General features: G+C 43.8%; 2 protein-coding genes across 4 annotated transcripts; both read left to right on the top strand.

The window, feature by feature from the left end:
* Positions 1-308: 308 nt before the first annotated feature.
* On the top strand, positions 309-20,788 carry LOC110508481 (toll-like receptor 12). The gene is made up of 13 exons (XM_036967504.1): positions 309-2,528; positions 2,722-2,944; positions 12,472-12,607; positions 12,707-13,365; positions 14,562-14,778; positions 14,931-15,098; positions 15,192-15,497; positions 16,114-16,374; positions 18,073-18,261; positions 18,525-18,950; positions 19,098-19,306; positions 19,435-19,552; positions 19,752-20,788. The coding sequence occupies exons 2-13, from the start codon at positions 2,736-2,738 to the stop codon at positions 19,773-19,775; spliced, it is 2,922 nt and encodes a 973-aa protein (XP_036823399.1). The 5' UTR covers positions 309-2,528; positions 2,722-2,735; the 3' UTR covers positions 19,776-20,788.
* A 1,364-nt stretch (positions 20,789-22,152) lies between these two features.
* LOC110508472 (protein S100-A11) lies at positions 22,153-23,809 on the top strand. 3 transcript variants are annotated; one of them, XR_005040385.1, is made up of 4 exons: positions 22,153-22,266; positions 22,561-22,691; positions 23,228-23,502; positions 23,691-23,809. XR_005040385.1 is itself a non-coding variant. In XM_036967491.1 (3 exons), exons 2-3 carry the CDS (start codon positions 22,563-22,565, stop codon positions 23,360-23,362), a joined length of 264 nt encoding a protein of 87 aa, XP_036823386.1. In that variant the 5' UTR covers positions 22,153-22,266; positions 22,561-22,562; the 3' UTR covers positions 23,363-23,809. The 3 variants fall into 3 exon arrangements, 2 of the variants coding, with proteins under 2 accessions (XP_036823386.1, XP_036823392.1); XM_036967491.1 differs by having other exon boundaries at positions 23,228-23,809; XM_036967497.1 differs by having other exon boundaries at positions 22,208-22,266; positions 22,511-22,691; positions 23,228-23,809.
* The last annotated feature ends 572 nt before the right edge of the window (positions 23,810-24,381 follow it).

Below are 24,381 nucleotides of genomic sequence, written 5' to 3'. Positions count from 1 at the left end.
CTCCAGATACTCAACTAGTCTAAAGGCCAGTTTTATTGCTTCTTTAATCAGTACAATAGTTTTCAACTGTGCTAACATAATTGCAAAAGGGTTTTCTAATGATTAATTAGCCTTTTAAAATTGAATTAGCTAACACAGGAGTGATGGAACACAGGAGTGATGGTTGCTGATAATGGGCCTCTATACACCTATGTAGATATTCCATTAAAAATCAGCAGTTTCCAGCTACTAGTCATTTACAACATTAACAATGTCTACACTGTATTTCTGATCAATTTTATATTTTAAAGGACAAAAAATTACTTTTTCTTTCATTAACAAGGACATTTCTAAGTGACCCCAAACCTTTGAACGGATATATATATATATATATATATGTGTGTATATAGATATGTGTTACACACACACACACACACACACAGTCTTGTATATCTAACCTTGTATAACTAATCCATTCAAAATCCTGTACCCTAACATTAATCCTTAAACCTAGCTCCTAACCCCAAAACTAAACCTAGCTCCTAACCCTGAACTTAATTCTAACCATAACACCAATTCTAACCTTAACCCTAAACCCCCTAGAAATAGCATTTTACCTTGGGGACTAACAAAATGGCCCCAGTTGGTCAAATTTGTTTGTTTACTATTCTTGTGGGGACTTCTGGTCCCCACAAATATAGTGAAACACGTCCACACACACTATCTACTAATGTCTTTAATCTTATGCTATTTTCCATTTCAACAGTTTAAAAGTCTGAATGAATAATGTATTACACACAAACACACACACCTCAGGCATTCATTTCAGAGGGATCTGTGAAGTTGTTGATGGGAGTAGAGAGAGAGACTAGCAGGCCAGTGGCACTGAGGAAACAGAGGTCCATCCAGCAGTCTTAACATAGCTAGTCGGAGGGGACTAGAACATGTCTCTCAATGGCCAATCCCAAATCAACCCCTCGCCTAACCTCTTACTGTCCCCAAGCACATAGGAAACAAAACTACCCAGGATCGCTAGCCTAGAAAAGTGATGTAACACTTGTCTGTTTCATAAATAGGAGTGTGTTTCCGCTGTAGATTACACTATGCATTGTGCACTGCCAAGTTAACCCTTTCACTGGCGGCATGTAGCGTTGGTAGCTTTCATTCATGTCAATCATTTCTGTTAACTTATTTATTAATAACTTTATTTTTGTTTGTGAGATGTGGTCATTAAAGGATAGATTTACAAAGTGACTGAAGTACTGAGGAGTGAGGGTAACGTGATGGTGATGCAGGTCTTTATTTTCATGTCAATGTTCAACAGGTTGTAAATAGTGCACTAAAACACCACACACTTACAAAACATTTGAATGATATATTCTATTTAAAATAAAATAGAGGATTTTATAAATGTCAGAAGGCACATTAACTTGCTTTGGAGACACTGTAATATGATGACCATGCATCCATCCTTTTGGGTAAAGAGGGAATGTATTGAAAACACTAAAACGTCTTTACTTTTGGGTAAAGAGGGAATGTATTGAAAACACTAAAACGTCTTTACTTTTGGATAAAGAGGGAATGTATTGAAACACTAAAACGTCTTTACTTTTGGATAAAGAGGGAATGTATTGAAACACTAAAACGTCTTTACTTTTGGTTATGTTGCAACAGTTATTATGAAGCAAAATGCTCATGGCACTTAAGATAAGGATTGTCTTCAGGAAAGAAAACAGTTGGATGTTGTGGTTCAACTTTACTTTACAGTCCTGTATTTACCAGGTATTTACTTAAATAGTAGAATGATCATTAGAATATCCACCTAATGACAACTTTTATTATTTTTAAAAAAAGTTAATTTGAAGAGTTTCTAATTCTGTTGAATTCTTTGAGATAAGTGCCAAAAGGTATGTCTGTTACCATAGTTTCATAGTAAAGACCAGGTCCAGGACCAGATGAAGCAGGGCTGTAAAATAAAGTCTGACTATGTTTACATGATGGTAACTGTGTAAATCTGATGATTGACAAGCCCATATCCACTCATTAAAACATTGATTGAACGGACATTCAAGTTGAACCACGTGGGCTTACAGAGGCATCGTTGAAAACTCCACTTTGTGTGATTTTAAATGTGCAAATGTAACATGGTACGATTGTGACAAAAGCAACCTAATAAATTAAGCTTTGACCTTCTGAAGAACAGTTGTCATGTTGTTGTGTCCAAAATGTCAGCTTTATGCCGACTGATAAGTGGTGAGAGGTGAGAATGAAAAGTATTGCTGTTCTGTCCGTTACAGGTCTGTTAATTAACCTTCAGCACTTCACAGCAACAGAGAACCTCTATCTGACTATTTTAAACCTACACAACAACTTTTGCAGTAAAGACATTGTTTTCACTTCCCTTTTCTCAAGACATATTTAAAGGTTGTTCTCTAGTATTCTGCACGAGACTGTAGCGGTCTAGGTGTGGACAGAAGTACAGACTTCTCCCCCCATAGAAGCACAGAGGTCTGGCACAGGAAGACCGTTTTTAAACACGGAACACTGAGGTGAGCTGTCCTACTTCACTTTGCTGTCCTGTTCTCCACTTGTATAGTCCATTTAGTTTCCTATCAGCTGGTATGTACTTGGAATTTAATGATTGTTAATAAGGTGTTTGTTATGAGGATTATGTAATTACTGTATGCCATGTAGTTCTAATAAAAAGTGTGCTGTAACATAAATATTCTGTGTTTCATTTAGGTCTAACAGCAAGAATGACGTTTGTTTTTTGGGTGTGGAGGCCCGGTGTGAGTGTGCTGCTGCTCTTGTGTGTGTGTGACGGAGCAGAAGGGGTGATCAGGCGTCACTGTGACTGCTATGAGGAGGATATGTATGTACAGAAAGACATCGGAGGGTTCATACAGTGTTCCCTTAAGCCTGGCCTGGGACCCTATGCTGAGTGCACAGAGATCACTGACCTCAGGTAGGTTACAGACAACCAGGACAATAGAACAGAGATCACTGACCTCAGGTAGGTTACAGACAACCAGGACAATAGAACAGAGATCAGCACTATACAATATTACATCATCATACAGTCTAGTCTGCCTCATTCCTCAGTCTGCCTCATTCCTCAGTCTGCCTCATTGCCTGCATCCGTAATGGGTCAGCGGTCAAACGACCTCCACTCATCACTATCAAACGCTCCCTGAAACACTTCAGCGAGCAGGCCTTTCTAATCGACCTGGCCGGGGTATCCTGGGAGGATATTGATCTCATCCCGTCAGTAGAGGATGCCTGGTTATTTTTTTAAATGCCTTCCTCACCATCTAAAATACGCATGCCCCATTCAAGAAATTTAGAACCAGGAACAGATATAGCCCTTGGTTTTCTCCAGACCTGACTGCCCTTAACCAACACAAAAAGATCCTATGGCGTTCTGCATTCGCATCGAACAGCCCCCGTGATATGCAACTTTTCAGGGAAGCTAGAAACCAATATACACAGGCAGTTAAAGCCAAGGCTAGCTTTTTCAAGCAGAAATTTGCTTCCTGCAACACAAACTAAAAAAAGTACGGGGACACTGTAAAGTCCATGGAGAATAAGAACACCTCCTCCCAGCTGCCCAATGCACTGAAGATAGGAAACACTGTCACCACCAATAAATCCATTATAATTGAGAATTTCAATAAGCATTTTTCTACGGCTGGCCATGCTTTCCACCTGGCTACCCCTACCCCGGTCAACAGCACTGGCACCCCCCACAACAACTTGTCCAAGCCTTCCCCATTTCTCCCTCTCCCAAATCCAGTCAGCTGATGTTCTGAAAGAGCTGCAAAATCTGGACCCCTACAAATCAGCCAGGCTAGACAATCTGGACCCTTTCTAAAATGATCTGCCGAAATTGTTGCAACCCCTATTACTAGCCTGTTCAACCTCTTTCATGTCGTCTGAGATTCCCAAAGATTGGATAGCAGCTGCAGTCATCCCCCTCTTCAAAGGGGGGACACTCTTGACCCAAACTGCTACAGACCTATATCTATCCTACCCTGCCTTTCTAAGGTCTTCGAAAGCCAAGTCAACAAACAGATTACCGACCATTTAGAATCCCACCATACCTTCTCCGCTATGCAATCTGGTGTCAGAGCTGGTCATGGGTGCACCTCAGCCACGCTCAAGGTCCTAAAAGATATCTTAACCGCCATCGATAAGAAACAATACTGTGCAGCCGTATTCATTGATCTGGCCAAGGCTTTCGACTCTGTCAATCACCACATCCTCATCGGCAGACTCGATAGCCTTGGTTTCTCAAATGATTGCCTCGCCTGGTTCACCAACTACTTCTCTGATAGAGTTCAGTGTGTCAAATCGGAAGGCCTGTTGTCCAGGCCTCTGGCAATCTCTATGGGGGTGCCTCAGGGTTCAATTCTTGGACCCACTCTCTTCTCTGTATACATCAATGATGTCGCTCTTGCTGCTGGTGATTCTCTGATCCACCTCTATGCAGACGACACCATTCTGTATACTTCTGGCCCTTCTTTGGACACTGTGTTAACAACCCTCTAGACGAGCTTCAATGTCATACAACTCTCCTTGCGTGGCCTCCAATTGCTCTTAAATACAAGTAAAACTAAATGCATGCTCTTCAACCGATCGCTGCCTGCACCTGCCCGCCCATCCAACATCACTACTCTGGACGGTTCTGACTTACAATATGTGGACAACTACAAATACCTAGGTGTCTGGTTAGACTGTAAACTCTCCTTTCAGACTCGCATCAAACATCTCCAATCCAAAGTTAAATCTAGAATTGGCTTCATATTTCACAACAAAACATCCTTCACTCATGCTGCCAAACATACCCTTGTAAAACTGACCATCCTACCGATCCTCAACTTCGGCGATGTCATTTACAAAATAGCCTCCAATACCCTACTCAACAAATTGGATGCAGTATATCACAGTGCCATCCACTTTGTCACCAAAGCCCCGTATAGTACCCACCTCTGCGACCTGTACGCTCTCGTGGGCTGGCCCTTGCTTCATACTCGTCGCCAAACCCACTGGCTCCAGGTCATCTACAAGACCCTGCTAGGTAAAGTCCCCCCTTATCTCAGCTCGCTGGTCACCATAGCAGCACCCACCTGTAGCACGCGCCCCAGCAGGAATATCTCTCTGGTCACCCCCAAAACCAATTCTTCCTTTGGCCGCCTCTCCTTCCAGTTCTCTGCTGCCAATGACTGGAACGAACTTCAAAAATCTCTGAAAGTGGAACACTTATCTCCCTCACTAGCTTTAAGCACCAGCTGTCAGAGCAGCTCACAGATTACTGCACCTGTACATAGCCCATCTATAATTTAGCCCAAACAACTACCTCTCCCCCTACTGTATTTATTTTGCACCCCATTATTTCTATCTCTACCTTGCACATTCTTCCACTGCAAATCTACCGTTCCAGTGTTTTACTTGCTATATTGTATTTACTTCGCCACTATGGCCTTTTTTGCCTTTACCTCCCTTATCTCACCTCATTTGCTCAGATTGTATATAGACTTATTTTTCTACTGTATTATTGACTGTGTTTGTTTTATTCCATGTGTAACTCTATGTTGTTGTATGTGTCGAACTGCTTTGCTTTATCTTGGCCAGGTCGCAATTGTAAATGAGAACTTGTTCTCAACTTGCCTACCTGAAAAAATAAATAAAAATAGTTTGTAGTCAGATACGCTCTGTGGGTAAACAGACAGTGGGAGACCTGTCTTGAAAAAGGCCTTGTACAGTGGGGAGAACAAGTATTTGAGAGACTGCCGATTTTGCAGGTTTTCCTACTTACAAAGCATGTAGAGGTCTGTAATTGTTATCATAGGAACACTTCAACTGTGAGAGACGGAATCTAAAACAAAAATCCAGAAAATCACATTGTATGATTTTTTTATAATTCATTTGCATTTTATTGCATGGCATAAGTATTTGATGCATCAGAAAAGCAGAACTTAATATTTGGTACAGAAACCTTTGTTTGCAATTACAGAGATCATACGTTTCCTGTATGAAACCTTGACCAGGTTTGCACACACTGCAGCAGGGATTTTGGCCCACTCCTCCATACAGACCTGCTCCAGATCCTTCAGGTTTCAGGGCTGTCGCTGGGCAATACGGACTTTCAGCTCCCTCCAAAGATTTTCTATTGGGTTCAGGTCTGAAGACTGGCTAAGCCACTCCAGGACCTTGAGAAGCTTCTTACGGAGCCACTCCTTAGTTGCCCTGGCTGTGTGTTTCGGGTTGTTGTCATGCTGGAAGACCCAGCCATGACCCATCTTCAATGCTCTTACTGAGGGAAGGAGGTTGTTGGCCAAGATATCGCGATACATGGCCCCATCCATCCTCCCCTCAATACGGTGCAGTCGTCCTGTCCCCTTTGCAGAAAAGCATACCCAAAGAATGATGTTTCCACCTCCATGCTTCACGGTTGGGATGGTGTTCTTGAGATTGTACTCATCCTTCTTCTTCCTCCAAACACGGTGAGTGGAGTTTAGACCAAAAAGCTATATTTTTGTCTCATCAGACCACATGACCTACTCCCATTCCTCCTCTGGATCATCCAGATGGTCATTGGCAAACTTCAGACGGGCCTGGACATGCGCTGGCTTGACCAGGGGGACCTTGCGTGCGCTGCAGGATTTTAATCCATGACGGCGTAGAGTGTTACTAATGGTTTTCTTTGAGACTGTGGTCCCAGCTCTCTTCAGGTCATTGACCAGGTCCTGCCGTGTAGTTCTGGGCTGATCCCTCACCTTCCTCATGATCATTGATGCCCCACGAGGTGAGATCTTGCATGGAGCCCCAGACCGAGGGTGATTGACCGTCATCTTGAACTTCTTCCATTTTCTAATAATTGCGCCAACAGTTGTTGCCTTCTCACCAAGCTGCTTGCCTATTGTCCTGTAGCCCATCCCAGCCTTGTGCAGGTCTACAATTTTATCCCTGATGTCCTTACACAGCTCTCTGGTCTTGGCCATTGTGGTTGGAGTCTGTTTGAATGAGTGTGTGGACAGGTGTCTTTTATACAGGTAACGAGTTCAAACAGGAGTTAATACAGGTAATGAGTGGAGAACAGGAGGGCTTCTTAAAGAAAAACTAACAGGTCTGTGAGAGCTGGAATTCTTACTGGTTGGTAGGTGATCAAATACTTATGTCATGCAATAAAATGCAAATTAATTACTTAAAAAATCATACAATGTGATTTTCTGGATTTTGTTTTAGATTCTGTCTCTCACAGTTGAAGTGTACCTATGATAAAAAATTACAGACCTCTACATGCTTTGTAAGTAAGAAACACTGCCGATTTTGCAGGTTATCAAATACATGTTCTCCCCACTGTATGTGTGTGTGGTTTTCTAAAATGTTCTACATTGTGGAATTATAGTGAAGACATCTAAACTATGAAATGACACATGGAATCATTCAGTAACCAAAAAAGTGTTATACAAATCCAAATATATTTTTTACTTAAGATTCTTCAAAGCTGCCACTGTTTGACTTGATGACAGCTTTGCACACACTTTGATTCTCTCAACCAGCTTCATGAGGTAGTCACCTGGAATACATTTCAATTAACAGGTGTGCCTTGTTAAAAGTTAATTTGCAGAATTTCTTTCCTTAATGCGTTTGAGCCAGTCAATTGTGTTGTGACATGGTAGGGATAGTATGCAGAAGATAGCCCATATTACAGTAAGAACAGCTCAAATAAGAAAAGAGAAACGACAGTCCATCATTACTTTAAGAGATGGTCAGTCAGTCCAGAAATGTCAAGAGTTTTGAAAGTCGCAAAAACCATCCAGCGATATGAGGAAACTGACTCTCATGAGGACCGCCACAGGTAAGGAAGACCCAGAGTTACCTCTGCTGCGGAGGATAAGTTCATTAGAGTTACCAGCCTCAGAAATGAAAGCCCAAATAAATGCTTCAGAGTTCAAGTAGCAGACTCATCTCAACATCAACTGTTCAGAGGAGACTGCATGAATCAGGCTTGCTGCAAAGAAACCACTACTAAAGAACACCAATAATAAGAAGCGACTTGCTTGGACCAAGAAACACGAGCAATGGATATTCGACCGGTGGAAATCTGTCCTTTGTTCTGATGAGACCAAGTTCTAGATTTTTGTTTCCGTGTCTTTGTGAGACAACATGTGTGGTTCCTACCGTGAAGCATGGAGGAGGAGGTGTGGGGGTGCTTTGATGATGACACTGTCTGTGATTTATTTAGAATTCAAGGCACACTTAACCAGCATGGCTACCACAGCATTCTGCAACGATACACCATCCCATCTGGTTTGCGCTTAGTGGTACTATAATTTGTTTTTCAACAGGACAATGACCCAACACACCTCCAGGCTGTGTAAGGGCTATTTGACCAAGAAGGAGAGTGCTGACTCAGATGACCTGGCCACCACAATCACCTGACTTCAACCCAATTGAGATTGTTTGGGATGAGTTGGACCGCAGAGTGAAGGAAAAGCAGCCAACAAGTGTTCAGCATAAGTGGGAACTCCAACAATACTGTTGGAAAAGCATTCCAGGTGAAGCTGGTTGAGAGAATGCCAAGAGTGTGCAAATGTCATCAAGGCAAAGGGTGGCTACTTTGAAGAATCTCAAATATAAAATATATTTTGATTTGTTTAATACTTTTTTGGTTACTACATGATTCCATATGTGTTATTTAATAGTTTTGATGTCTTCACTATTATTCTACAATTGTAAATGTATTTTTTCAACTTACACTCTCAAACACATAGATCCCCTGAACGCAGCTCACTCTCCAGATCCCAATCACCTGAACTCTGATCACCTGTTCACACACCTGTATGTCATTTACACACACTATTTAGTTCAGTTCTTTGCACCCCATCATTGTGAGGTATTGTTTGTTTTGATACATGTTTCTATTTGGAGCTCTGTTTTTTTCCGTATTAGTCCTCCTGTGTACCATAGTTTTGGCCATCCTCACTAACGACGCCTTTTTGCCTATTCCTTGCTTGTACTTGTACGTCTGATCTCCCGCACTACGTCATTAGCCTTCTCCATGCCTGTACTGTTGCCTTTTTGGACCCCCTGTGTATGACCTTCTGCCTGCCCCTGGACCCAGCTACCTGCCTCCTCCTGTGGTCCTTTACAAATTAACACCTGCGCTTGAAACCAACTCTCTGTCTCCCATCGTATTCATTACAACAATGAAGAAAATAGTAAAAATAAAGAGAAACCCTTGAATGAGTAGGTGTGTTTTATATATATATATATATAAGTGCCTTGCGAAAGTATTCAGCCCCCTTGAACTTTGCGACCTTTTGCCACATTTCAGGCTTCAAACATAAAGATATAAAACTGTATTTTTTTTGTGAAGAATCAACAACAAGTGGGACACAATCATGAAGTGGAACGACATTTATTGGATATTTCAAACTTTTTTAACAAATCAAAAACTGAAAAATTGGGCGTGCAAAATTATTCAGCCCCTTTACTTTCAGTGCAGCAAACTCTCTCCAGAAGTTCAGTGAGGATCTCTGAACGATCCAATGTTGACCTAAATGACTAATGATGATAAATACAATCCACCTGTGTGTAATCAAGTCTCCGTATAAATGCACCTGCACTGTGATAGTCTCAGAGGTCCGTTAAAAGCGCAGAGAGCATCATGAAGAACAAGGAACACACCAGGCAGGTCCGAGATACTGTTTAAGAAGTTTAAAGCTGGATTTGGATACAAAAAGATTTCCCAAGCTTTAAACATCCCAAGGAGCACTGTGCAAGCGATAATATTGAAATGGAAGGAGTATCAGACCACTGCAAATCTACCAAGACCTGGCCGTCCCTCTAAACTTTCAGCTCATACAAGGAGAAGACTGATCAGAGATGCAGCCAAGAGGCCCATGATCACTCTGGATGAACTGCAGAGATCTACAGCTGAGGTGGGAGACTCTGTCCATAGGACAACAATCAGTCGTATATTGCACAAATCTGGCCTTTATGGAAGAGTGGCAAGAAGAAAGCCATTTCTTAAAGATATCCATAAAAAGTGTCGTTTAAAGTTTGCCACAAGCCACCTGGGAGACACACCAAACATGTGGAAGAAGGTGCTCTGGTCAGATGAAACCAAAATTGAACTTTTTGGCAACAATGCAAAACGTTATGTTTGGCGTAAAAGCAACACAGCTGAACACACCATCCCCACTGTCAAACATGGTGGTGGCAGCATCATGGTTTGGGCCTGCTTTTCTTCAGCAGGGACAGGGAAGATGGTTAAAATTGATGGGAAGATGGATGGATCCAAATACAGGACCATTCTGGAAGAAAACCTGATGGAGTCTGCAAAAGACCTGAGACTGGGACGGAGATTTGTCTTCCAACAAGACAATGATCCAAAACATAAAGCAAAATCTACAATGGAATGGTTCAAAAATAAACATATCCAGGTGTTAGAATGACCAAGTCCAGACCTGAATCCAATCGAGAATCTGTGGAAAGAACTGAAAACTGCTGTTCACAAATGCTCTCCATCCAACCTCACTGAGCTCGAGCTGTTTTGCAAGGAGGAGTGGGAAAAATGTCAGTCTCTCGGTGCAAAACTGATAGAGACATACCCCAAGCGACTTACAGCTGTAATCGCAGCAAAAGGTGGCGCTACAAAGTATTAACTTAAGGGGACTGAATAATTTTGCACGCCCAATTTTTCAGTTTTTGATTTGTTAAAAAAGTTTGAAATATCCAATAAATGTCGTTCCACTTCATGTTTGTGTCCCACTTGTTGTTGATTCTTCACAAAAAAATACAGTTTTATATCTTTATGTTTGAAGCCTGAAATGTGGCAAAAGGTCGCAAAGTTCAAGGGGGCCGAATACTTTCGCAAGGCACTGTATAATATACTGCTCAAAAAAATAAAGGGAACACTTAAACAACACAATGTAACTCCAAGTCAATCACACTTCTGTGAAATCAAACTGTCCACTTAGGAAGCAACACTGATTGACAATAAATGTCACATGCTGTTGTGCAAATGGAATAGACAACAGGTGGAAATTATAGGCATGCAAGACACCCCCAATAAAGGAGTGGTTCTGCAGGAGGGGACCACAGATCACTTCTCAGTTCCTATGCTTCCTGGCTGATGTTTTGGTCACTTTTGAATGCTGGCGGTGCTTTCACTCTAGTGGTAGCATGAGACTGAGTCTACAACCCACACAAGTGGCTCAGGTAGTGCAGCTCATCCAGAATGGCACATCAATGCGAGATGTGGCAAGACGGTTTGCTGTGTCTGTCAGCGTAGTGTCCAGAGCATGGAGGCGCTACGAGGAGACAGGCCAGTACATCAGGAGACGTGAAGGAGGCCAGCAGCAGGACCGCTACCTCCGCCTTTGTGCAAGGAGGAGCACTGCCAGAGCCCTGCAAAATGACCTCCAGCAGGCCACAAATGTGCATGTGTCTGCTCAAACGGTCAGAAACAGACTCCATGAGGGTGTTATGAGGGCCCGACGTCCACAGGTGGGGGTTGTGCTTACAGCCCAACACTGTGCAGGACGTTTGGCATTTGCCAGAGAACACCAAGATTGGCAAATTCGCCAATGGCGCCATGTGCTCTTCACAGATGAAAGCAGGTTCACACTGAGCACATGTGACAGACGTGACAGAGTCTGGAGACGCCGTGGAGAACGTTCTGCTGCCTGCAACATCCTCCAGCATGACCGGTTTGGCGGTGGGTCAGTCATGGTGTGGGGTGGCATTTCTTTGGGGGGCCGCACAGCCCTCCATGTGCTCGCCAGAGGTAGCCTGACTGCCATTAGGTACCGAGACGAGATCCTCAGACCCCTTGTGAGACCATATGCTGGTGTGGTTGGCCCTGGGTTCCTCCTAATGCAAGACAATGCTAGACCTCATGTGGCTGGAGTGTGTCAGCAGTTCCTGGAAGAGGAAGGCATTGATGCTATGGACTGGCCCGCCCGTTCCCCAGACCTGAATCCAATTGAGCACATCTGGGACATCATGTCTCACTCCATCCACCAACACCACGTTGCCCAACAGACTGTCCAGGAGTTGGCAGATGCTTTAGTCCAGGTCTGGGAGGAGATCCCTCAGGAGACCATCCGCCACCTCATCAGGAGCATGCCCAGGCGTTGTAGGGAAGTCATACAGGCACGTGGAGGCCACACACACTACTGAGCCTCATTTTGACTTGTTTTAAGGACATTACATCAAAGTTGGATCAGCCTGTAGTGTGGTTTTCCACTTTAATTTTGAGTGTGACTCCAAATCCAGACCTCCATGGGTTGATACATTTGATTTCCATTGATCATTTTTGTGTGATTTTGTTGTCAGCACATTCAACTATGTAAAGAAAAAAGTATTTAATAAGAATATTTCATTCATTCAGATCTAGGATGTGTTATTTTAGTGTTCCCTTTATTTTTTTGAGCAGTGTATATAAGAATCAATCACTAATCTTATCTTTCTTTATTTCAGGTCTGGGCTGGAGGAGGTGTTTCCTGATGTGCGTTCTCTTTGTATCCTTCACTCCTCCTCCTCCCTGCCTGCAGACTCCTTCTCTCACATTCCCCTCCTGGAGCACCTCTATTTGGATGGCTCACACCTGGCAAAGGTACGTGTGTGTGTGTGCGTGTGCGTGTGTGTGTGGCTGTTATGCATTGATTCAGCCCATATTTTTAATCCTAGATGTGTGTATCCCCTTTTTTCACAGGTGACCTCAGGGGCCTTCGCTGGTCTCCCCAAACTAAGGTTCCTCCACATCCTCGTCTCCTCCTCCTGGGGGGGAGTGAACGTCACTCTGGAGCCAGGGGTGTTCCAGGGCCTTTCTAGCCTGGAGGAGCTCACCCTGGCTGGGATGAGTCTGGCCCTGGCCCCCGCTGCTCTGCTGGATCCCCTGGTACGGGTGAGGAGCCTGAGGGTGGACAGGGCTGGAGCGAGAGACCTGGGGGAACTGTTCTGTCTCCTCTCCCCTGGGATGGAGAAACTAGAGACCCTGGAGCTGCCTGACAGCATGGTCAGCTCCATCCAGAACGGAGGCTGCTCTGGATCCAATCCGTGGCCCACAGTGCTCCTGTCCAGGATCCGGATCCTGGATCTGAGTGGAAACCCGGTGCGAAGGGTAGAGCCGAAGTCTCTGTCTGTGTTCCAGAACCTGTCCAGTCTGTCCCTGTCTATGGTGGATGTCTGGGTGGGCCAGCTGTGGGGGTCTGGCATGGGGAGGGTTAACAAGCTCTACCTGTCCAGTTACGCCTTGAGACAGTTCACCCCCAGCCTGTCTGACCTGTGTACTCTGGTAGTAAAACATGGAGTGGAGTCCTTGGATCTGCGCCTGGCCCTGATCACAGCCTTCACTGCAGAGGTCATGAAGAGGTGAGTCGCTTTAGAATGGTCTAGTTCCCTCAAACTCAACTCTGGACCTCAAAGCCAGTACCACTGCATTTTATTACTTGTTCCCCTCTAATCAGGGACTGATTTTAGAACTGGGACACCAGGTGTGTGTAATTCATGATAATCTAGAACAGAAAGCAGCAGGCTCTGGACCTCGTGGGGTTAGAGTTGGGTACCAAAGGTCTAGTCTAGGGTTTTCTGGGGGCCTGGTTTCTGATCTGACTCATCAGACTCAAAGGATTTGGATAAAGCATAAACAGACTGGTAACCAAGCAGTTGTCATATATAATCATAGAATAACAAGCATAAACAGACGTAACTAAGCAGTTGTAATAAATCATAATAATACATTAATATATGCCATTTAGCAGACACTTTTGTCTACATCACCAACAAACTAACATGGTCCAAACACACCAAGACAGCTGTGAAGAGGGCACGACAAAACCTATTCCCCCTCAGGAGATTGAAAAGATTTGGCATGGGTCCTCAGATCCTCAAAAGGTTCTACAGCAGCACCATCGAGAAAATCCAGACTTATTGCCTGGTATAGAGGGTAGTGCATACGGCCCAGTACATCACTGGGGCCAAGCTTCCTGCCATCCAGGACCTCTATACCAGAGGAATAGAGGAATGTCCTAAACATTGGAATGCCCCCCACCCCACCCTCACAACGCTGGTCTCCTCTGTTGTTATAATCTGTGCATAGTCACTTTAATAACTCTACCTACATGTACATGTTACCTCAATTACCTGAACTAACCGGTGCGCCCACACATTGACTCTGTATCGGTACCCCCTGTATAGAGTCTCGCTATTGTTCTGTTGTCTTTAATTACTTGTTACTTTAATTTCTTATTCATATTTTTTTTAACTGTATTGTTGGTTAGGGGCTCGGATGTAAACATTTCACTGTAATATTCGCTGCATGTGACTAAACAATTTGATTTGAAAGTGACTTACAGTCATGCGTTCATACATTTTACGTGTGGGTGGTCCCAGGAATCAAACCCACTATCCTGACATTACTAGTGCCATGCTCTACCTACTGAGCTACAGGACTCTAATTGATCTTTTGAATGTGAAAATTAATTGCCATGACTATGAACAACAAATGAGCACAGGAACAGATCTGTCAACCAGGCTAATGTTGTAATATGCTAACCCTGACTCTGTAGGTGTGGTCCTGGTCTGAGGCAGCTGTCTGTGACTTCTCAGGATCTGTCTGGTATGGACCTGGGGTTCTGGACTGGTACCGGTCAGATACAGGGTCTGATGATGGTCCTGACCAAGCTGACCAATGCCTCGTTCTGCTCAGCAGGGGGGGGGAGGGTGTGGAACCTCACCTCTCTCATTCTCCATGAGAACCACCTCACTGAGATCACCACTGATCAGGTCAGTCAGTCTGTCACTTGTTTAATGTCTATACCTCAATTAACTGAGATACAGTAACTTTGCTGACAAATGTATTTGACTTGAGATATTTGTATGATGTTATATAAAATCAAAATGGCGATTAGTATGATGTTTGTCATGATCATTCTCAGTTCTCCTGTATGCCCCTGCTGGAGCGTTTGGATCTGAGTGAGAACCATATCTCCTCCCTGGCCCACCGGGCTCTCCAGGGGATGCCGCTCCTCCGCGTCCTCGACCTCACCCACAACAAAATCTCCATGCTGGGAGAAGACGACTTTGAGGGTCTGCCTGCTCTAGAGGTCAGATCAGGATATTTGTGTTGATGTGCTAACTGCTATATGTTTGGAGGGGAAACAGATTTTGGTAATCAATTATTGATGATGTGACTGTAGGTTCTCCTCCTGGAAGGGAACAAGATCTCAGGGGGCATCGCTCATGGGGTGTTCCGTAGACAGCATCGACTCCAAGACCTCAGCCTGGGAGAGATAGACATTATCTACCAGCTCTACCTCAACATGCTGTTCCTGGGTTTCCCCACCAAGCTCCAGCACCTCCTCATCGACACAGGCCCAGGAACCTACCTCACCGTAGGCCATGTTCCCGCTCCTGAGTTCCCCATGCTCCTGGAACTCAGAGGGAAGATGATCCAGTCCTCTGACTGTGAAAACAACATGTTCCCCATGGTCCGAGAGCTGAAGGTGGGCCAGGATGAGGAGTTACTCTGTGTTGTATCTCAATGTGATGTCTAGCAGTAATCTTCAACCATGGTCCTGGCGAAAGTAAAGGTGTGCAGGCTATTGCTCCATCCTCCAGTACTAACACACTTCCCACTGGGCAAAAACTAATTGAATCAATGTTCTTTCCACATCATTTCAAGCAACAACAATATATCTGTGATGACGATGAAATAAAGTGGAAAACTGATTGGATTTGCAAAAAGTCATCAACCTAAGAACATTTAGTATTTTCTTCACCAATCTTTTAACCTAAATCTAATGACATGGTGACATTTGTTGACAACTCAACCAAATGATGTCTGTGCCCAGTGGGTTGGTTCACCTGATCAACTTATGTCAAGCTGTGGTTCCACAGGACCAGGATTGAAGAACACTGCTTTATAGCTAAGCAGCAGATCTTGTACAGGAAAATGAATCACACTGGTAGCTAGTCAGATAAGTTTCTGCTACCGCCAATTCATGTTATTGTCATGCCTCAACAACGTTGTGCTGAAGGACTTGGTTGCAGCAGACACTGATCTGGCTAGCTACCAGTAATTGTCCTGTAATCTTAGTAATACAAATATTCTGAAAATAGGTGGGCGACGGGACAAAATTTGACTGCAACAACATTTTCCTGGCCCCCTACTTCCTCAACCTGGAGTCGTTTGAGTTCTCAGCCAACCCTGAGAAGTTTGCCACCCCCTACACCACCATCAACCAGCTTCGAAAGCTGAAGAGGCTCAAACTGACCAACCTCAACTTCTCCAACCACACAGACCCCAGTGTTACCTTCAGGAACCTGACGGAGCTCAGGAGCCTAGTGCTGATCAACTGTCGACTCAACTTCCTCACCAGGGTACTAACTAGCTATTGGTCCATCAATCGAATCATTCATTGATTGATTGTTTTTCCAACCGCTTTTAGTTTCATGCATACTGATAATGACCCTGGTGTCTCTACCTTGACATTGAGAGTCCTTAGATCCTTCTAGTGATGGCATAACATGTTACTGCCAATGCTGTCTTCCACATTACTGTAGCTCTCAATTCAAAGGGCTTTTTTGGCATAGGAAACATATGTTGACATTGCCAAAGCAAGTGAAATAGATAATAAACAATAAAAAATTAACAGTAAACATTACACTCACAAAAGTTTCAAAGAAATAGAGACATTTCAAATGTCATATTATGGCTATATACAGTGTTATAACGATGTGCAAATAGTTAAAGAACAAAAGGGAATATAAATAAACAAATATGGGTTGTACAACCCCTTTTCTTGTGGAAACAGTTCACAAATCTTGCTGCTGTGATGGCACACTGTGGGCAGTGTCTCCACTTGAGAACCAGGTCTGCCTATGGCGTCCTCTCAATAGCAAGGCTATGCTCACTGAGTCTGTACATAGTCAAAGCTTAATTTAATTTTGGTTCAGTCACAGTGGTCAGGTATTCTGCCACTGTGTACAGTCTGTTTAGGGCCAGTTTTTTGGTTAATTCTTTCCAATGTATCAAGTAATTATCTTTTTGTTTTCTCATGATTTGGTTGGGTCTAATTGTGTTGCTGTCCTGGGGCTCTGTGGGGTCTGTTTTTGTGTTTGTGAACAGAGCCCCAGGACCAGCTTGCTTAGGGGACTCTACTCTGGGTTACTTTCTCTGTAGGTGATGGCTTTGTTTTGGACGGTTTGGGAATCACTTCCTTTTAGGATTTTGATCATTACTGGGTATTGGCCTAATTCTGCTCTGCATAAATGATTTGATGTTTTACGTTGTACACAGAGGATGCTTTTGCAGAATTCTGCATGCAGTCTCAATTTGGTGTTTGTCCCATTTTGTGAATTCTTAGTTGGTGAGCGGTCCCCAGACTTCACAACCATAAAGGGTTGATTCAAGTATTTTAAAGCCAGTTCATAATTGGGATGTCGAATTTTATGTTCCTTTTAATGGCGTAGAAGGTGCTTCCTTGCCTTGTCTCTCAGATCGTTCAGAGCTTTGTGGGAGTTACCTGTGGTGCTGATGTTTAGGCCGAGGTAGGTAGTTTTTTTTTTGTGTGCTCTAGGGCAACAGTGTCTAGATGGAATTTGTATTTGTGGTCCTGGCAACTGGACCTTTTTTGGAACACCATTATTTTGGTCTTACTGAGATTTACTGTCAGGGCCCAGGTCTGTCAGGGCCCAGGTCTGGCAGAATCTGTGCAGAAGATCTAGGTGCTGCTGTAGGCCCTCCTTGGTTGGGAACAGAAGCACCAGATCATCAGCAAACAGTAGACATTTGAGTTAAGATCTCTCTGTCTCTTTCTCATTACTGTATCTCTATCTCCCTCTGTCTTTATCTCCCTCCCTCACAATATCATTACTGCATCTCCCTCTGTCTTTATCTCCCTCCCTCACAATGTCATTACTGTATCTATATCTCCCTCTCTTTCTCTCCCTCCCTCACAATGTCATTACTGTATCTCCCTTTCTCTCCTTCTCATTACTGTCTTTCTCTCCTTCTCTTTCTTTAACCCCCCCTCTCTCCCTTTCTCTTTTCCTCCCTCTTTCTTTCCCTCTCTCCAGTCCATGTTTACAGACCTGGTGTCTCTACGTGTTTTGAGGCTGTACAGTGAGAGCCCTCTGATCCTGTTGGAGGGGGTCTTCATTCCCCTGCTGTCTCTCTCCACGCTGGTCTTTGACCAGGTCGACTTCCGCTGTGACTGCTCCAACGGCTGGCTTCTGGACTGGGCTGACAACTCTCGCAAAACACAGGTAGAACAAGTCCGATCCAACTAAAGTTCTGATAACATAGGGATTATTGTTGATTAATTACAGGTAACAGGTTTTTACTAGGGATCGTGTATTTATGTTTGATGATTTCTGGTCTTTAACGGGTGCTGTGAACAACAAATTATATTGATTAGAATCTTTCAACAACAGTCAATTTATAGATTTTTGATAATTGACTATAAGAGGTGAAGCTGATACAGTCTATTGATTACAGATGATTAATGATTGATTGGTTATGGATTCAGGTGGTGCTCCTGCAGCGACAGCAGTGCATCTGGCACTACCAGCGACTCAACTTCCTGTCCACCATGGAGCGCCTATGCCAGACCGAAGACGACTTCCTGTCCTACGTCTCCACAACGGCCGCTGTGTGCACCCTCCTGTGCTTGGCGCTAGGATACCGCTTCCTCCGCTGGCCCTGTGTTGTTCTATTCTTTCGTCTGAGAGGATGGGTGGAGCGACGTGTGGGGAGGAGGTGGTGGAGGAGGAGGATGGGGGGACAGTGGGAGGAGCTGATAGAGGGGGAAGAGGGAGAGGAGGAGGTGAGGTATGATGCGTTTGTGTCGTTCAGCAGTGGTGACGAGGCGTGGGTACTGGGAGAGATGGCCCCGATGCTAGAGGAGGAGGGGGAGCCACGACTAAGACTGTGTCTGCACCACCGAGACTTTGAGGTGTGTGTGTGTGCGGGCAAGTGCGCTCTTCGACATGCAAGTGTGTGTGAGAATAGAGAATATGGGGCTATAATGGTACAAAGTACAACCACAAATACATTAGATTTCATTGATAAACAGCACCCAGCCTGTTGTGTCCTGTCCCAGGTAGGGAAGGGCATCGTGGATAACATCGCTGAGAACATCTACTGCAGCAGGAGGACGGTGTGTGTGTTGACCAGACGCTACCTGAGGAGTGACTGGTGTGGCCTGGAGATGAGAGTGGCCACACACCGCCTGTTGTCTGAGCACAGCCACAGACTCATCCTCATCTTCCTAGAACACATCTCCCCCTTCGAGCTGTCCGCCTTCCACAGGTAACACACCAACTCATCTCTCGAATGGATTGAACTTAGAATGGAATACATTGTATATGAAAAGTAGTGATATGAACAGTAGTGATATGAACAGTAGTGATATGATGTACTGGGTGTTTGTGTTGCAGGCTTGCTAAGCTGGCCAGAACCCGGACCTACCTGGACTGGCCCCAGGATGAGGACGAGAGGGTAACGTTCTGGGAGCGTTTACGACGAAACATCGCAGAGAGAGACGCAGACGAACTGGTGAGAGAAGGGGTCAGATCAGACATTGCACCATTTATCCTGCTGTTCTCTATTTCTACCTGAAGTGTAACTACTCCACTGTAATGAGTAACTTTGTAACTCAGTTACACAGAAGGTTAACCTGACCCTAGCACTGTTACAGTATATAACATACTGTATGTGTTTTCAAATGTCCTTTCATTCTATGTTCATTTTGCAGCATGATCCTCCAGAAGCATCCTGAAGTCATCTGCATGTTCCACGTGATGTTCTACGTTTAGAGAGAGAGAGTGTTCGCTACTGATCTCAGATCAGGGTGACGTCAAGGGACTCCTTTCTGGACTTTGTTTTTTACATAATATTTTGACATTGTTATCTTTGCCTTCCATTTATCAGACGCTCTTATCCAGAGCGACTTAAGTGCCTTGCTCAAGGGCACATCGGCATATTTTTCACTTAGTCGGCTCTGGGATTCGAACCAGTAATCTTTTGGTTATTGGCCCAATGCTCTTAAACGCTAGGCTACCTTTCCTTTGTCTCCTTTCGTTCATTCACTGATTGTTCAATTAACTGTTCTTGGATCTGTGCTGTGTGTATTTGAGCACAAAGACAACATTAATATGCTAAACATTCTCCCATGGAAACAACACATTTCAATTGGTTAGATATTGTTTCCAGTGTATGACCATTTGTTTTAATACATGTTGCACTCTGTAACTCATTGATGCAATGTGATTTTACAGTAGCTTTATAGTGCAACACTCCTCCCATCTAAAGCAGAGACCCACATAGTATAGCTGCTGTCTCAGCTATACTGACTAAAATGTGTGTGTGCATGCTTGCAAGAGTCCTTGTCTGTGTGTGTGTTTGAAAGTGGTGTATGCTGTCTACCTGCCCTCTCATCAGTAAGTCCCAGGGCCTGTTGGTTCTAACCCTCTGCAGCAGAAGGACAGTGTCTTGTCATCACTAGACATCCATTGCTACAGGCTGAGAGATGAGGGTTAATAAGACATTGGTCTGTGTGAAAGCTGCTGACTAATCATGCTGATGATGCAGTTCTACAGTGTTGTGTGAATAAATGGGGGACGTGTCTTTTTAAGATTTGGAATAGTCTAAACCTTCAGACCAAAGCCCTGTGTGTGTGTGCGCGTTTCATTTTCAAATCCAAAGATAATAGAGTCGTGTTGGACATATGTTTTTGTAGTTATATCCTCATCGCTGTGTTTTCTCAATTATTAAACGGACATTCAACTGCAATGTAATGAAACTGTGCATTTCCTGTGAGTGTGTGAGCATGAATGTATACGTGCATGATGTCACATCAAACCTCAGTGGAGTTGGATTCAGACTCCTGTGTCTCATTAGTTGTGAGGTTAATGTCAGATATAGCTGGACTAGGAGAGGAGATGCCATTCATGCCAGAGGGTGGGAATATTATTATTATTATTATTATTCGACCATGCTGGTCATTTATGAACATTTGAACATCTTGACCATGTTTTGTTATAATCTCCACCCGGCACAGCCAGAAGAGGACTGGCCACCCCACATAGCCTGGTTCCTCTCTAGGTTTCTTCCTAGGTTTTGGCCTTTCTAGGGAGTTTTTCCTAGCCACCGTGCTTCTTCACCTGCATTGCTTGCTGTTTGGGGTTTTAGGCTGGGTTTCTGTACAGCACTTTGAGATATCAGCTGATGTACGAAGGGCTATATAAAATAAATTTGATTGATTGATTGAATAAATTTGATTGAATAATCTGCTACCCTTTGACTCTGGTCAGAATGAAAGACTCACGTAACTACACTCACAATAAAACTGACTTTATAACACTGATGTTAGATTTGAATCAAGACAGGCTCGAATCAATAGAATATTCTAAATGCAAGCCAAAGGGCGAAACATGCAATACACAATCCCTCATTTCTGCTGCTGATGAAGTTGATTTGTCCTGCCCAAAGCTAAGTAAACCAGAAGAGCTGCTCTGAGATGTTTTAGTATGAGCATAGTGACTTAACATTCATATGGCAGCCAGACAGGAAACCTGAGTGTTGCATCAGCTGATATTGCATCAATGAGATCATCACTCTACGTTAATATGGTGGTCTATTTAGTCCACCAGGTTCTGCACACACTTCCATGATGGCTGCCACACACAAGCTATGCGCTGGTGTTCTTGGTGACGTACAGTACAATTGCTGTAACATGTCTGTTTTCTGCTTACCCACCAGCCACCACAGCCTCCACCTGTTAGGTTCTGTGTTTCCTTCATGCAGGGTGATTGGTATAGCACACCTTGCTCTCTGCCTGTAATTATTATTAGCTTAACATTATGCATGCTCTAGCAGTGAGCTACCATGAAGGAGCAGAGCATAACGCCTAGACTAACGTATTGTAATCTTTAATAATAAATGGGTAAATGAACACGTGTGGTTTCCTGTCTGAAGGTGAGGGCTTTTCAGTGTTGTATAAATCCTATAATCACGTCATGGAAAGAAACCAGTGGTCAGTGTGGGGTAATTTAGCTTACACTATTACAGACACCTTAACCTTGAAGTGGACAGAATGGACGCCATGACATGAGAAACATTTACAAGAGATGGGGGGGGGGGGGGGGCTTGATTTTATGAAGAGGAGGTGAGTATAAGAGTGAGAAAGAGAGAGAAAAACTTACCTTCACACGTACCACCTCAACACACTCAACACACTCACCACCTCAGCTACCGGCAGCAGTGTCCAGGTGAGTTAATCATTCTAATCTACCTCCATATTTCGCTATAAGTTGAATATACATATTTTAACTCTCTCTCTGTTTAATGTTTCTATCTCCTATCCTCCCGTCTCTTTCTCTCCTCCTCTGTAACACTTGCTGTTTTTTCTCAATGCTGTCGTTGACTTGACTTGGTCTGTAGTATTTTATCTACGTATTTATGATTTTTCAGTTCAATAACCTCTCCTCTGTGTCTGTATTGTATTCTGTTTAGTCCCATTAGAACACTACCTCTTCTCCATTCTTCCTCTCTCTCTCTGTCAGTGATGGAGTCAGCCATTGGTGTACTCGTTTCCCAGTTCAAGGCGTTTGCTGGAAGTGATGGATCCTCAGACACACTGAGCAGAGATGAGTTCCAGAGCCTGGTCAAAACACAACTCCCCAACTTCGTTAAGGTAATTACATGTTAATTATACTGTGGTAACGTTTGAGTAATACTATAATAACCAGTGATCGCAGGCTTTTATTCCAGTCCAGCTATAATACAACTGATTCAGCTTGATGATTAGTGCTGGGCTGTAACAAAAGCGTCCCCCCTTTAGCGCTCTAGGAGCAGGGTTGGTGAGCCACATCAGTTTGTGGTCCACTTCATTTCCTCTAGATGGGGACATAGACTGCACAGATGCCTCTTGTCCTTCCTACCTCTGCCTCCTGTGGTATATCAGTATGGCCATGCTAAAATAGACATTTGCATTTGTGCTTGTAAAGTGCTGTACTGCCATCCTTTCTAGAATGGCCAAATAGTGACACCCATCAAATAGCTTAATTTCCTTGTTCCCTTCTCATGACCACAGATGGTAGAAAGGTTTCTTCTCATCACATGGCTTTTCTGACAAGCACAATCAGATCAGTCAGTGTGGTTCTGAATCTGAGAAGAGGAAAGGAAGCCTCTTAACTAGTGATTCTGACGGCCCTTATTGACCCCCTGTAGAACGCTGATGACCCAGCTGTCATCGACCGACTCATGGACTCAATTGACGAGAACAACGACGGAGAGCTCACCTTCCTGGAGTTCTGGCAGCTGATTGGACGACTAGCAAATCAACACGGCGGCTTTATCCAATAGGATGTCTCCATGTCTTGTTCTGTTACTACCATATGATTACAATGATAAGTTATTCTAGTGGTATGGTTATCCCCATGTTGTGTTTCTAAATTGGCAAGTGTTTGCTAAAGCTATGGAGGATTGGTCCAGCAAAATAAAACATACAACTATAGTATATATGACTACCTGACCTTAGTCTCTCTCTCTCTCCCTCCCTCTCTAAAGCTATGGAGGATTGGTCCAGCAAAATAAAACATACAACTATAGTATCTATGACTACCTGACCTTAGTCTCTCTCTCTCTCCCTCCCTCTCTAAAGCTATGGAGGATTGGTCCAGCAAAATAAAAAATGGATGAATCATACAACTATAGTATCTATGACTACCTGACCTTAGTCTCTCTCTCTCTCCCTCCCTCTCTAAAGATATGGAGGATTGGTCCAGCAAAATAAAACATGGATGAATCATACAACTATAGTATCTATGACTACCTGACCTCCCTCCCTCCCTCTGTCTTTCTTTCTCTATAATTACATCTCGCCAAACTAATACTGCATACACACACACACACAGAGCAGTGATGGCATCGGACTGTGTCTGCATTGTCTGTGTAAATGTAGAACTTGGTGTGTAAGTAGAATTTATTCTGGCCCTGTTGTGAATGAGACTGCTAGTGTTTTCCAGGAGGTTGTACCTCTTGCCAAATGAACAGGAGGCTGTAGGAATGAAAGTGAAAAACACCATTAAGTGTATAGGCACTAGGCAGGAGTAAAGAATTGTGGACATAGCCTGGATGTCAGTCATACTGCTTCAGCCAATGATGATTGCTATGATGTTTGGTATGATGCTTGGTATGATGTTTGGTATGGCAGCAGGGAAGGAGTTGGCTAAAGCAGCAGAATATCTGGCTCCCAGGCTAGGGAGAATCAGTAGCAGGGTAAAATCAATGGGGAAGCCAAGACATTAAAATAAAAGCCATATTACAACCTATGTGTTGTGATAACTGCGTTGTTTGCTCTATAACCTGTTAGTTCATATGCC

Source organism: Oncorhynchus mykiss, chromosome 3 (genome assembly GCF_013265735.2).
Source record: "Oncorhynchus mykiss isolate Arlee chromosome 3, USDA_OmykA_1.1, whole genome shotgun sequence".
NCBI classification, from domain to species: domain Eukaryota; kingdom Metazoa; phylum Chordata; class Actinopteri; order Salmoniformes; family Salmonidae; genus Oncorhynchus; species Oncorhynchus mykiss.
This window is presented reverse-complemented; position numbering and strand designations above follow the sequence as displayed.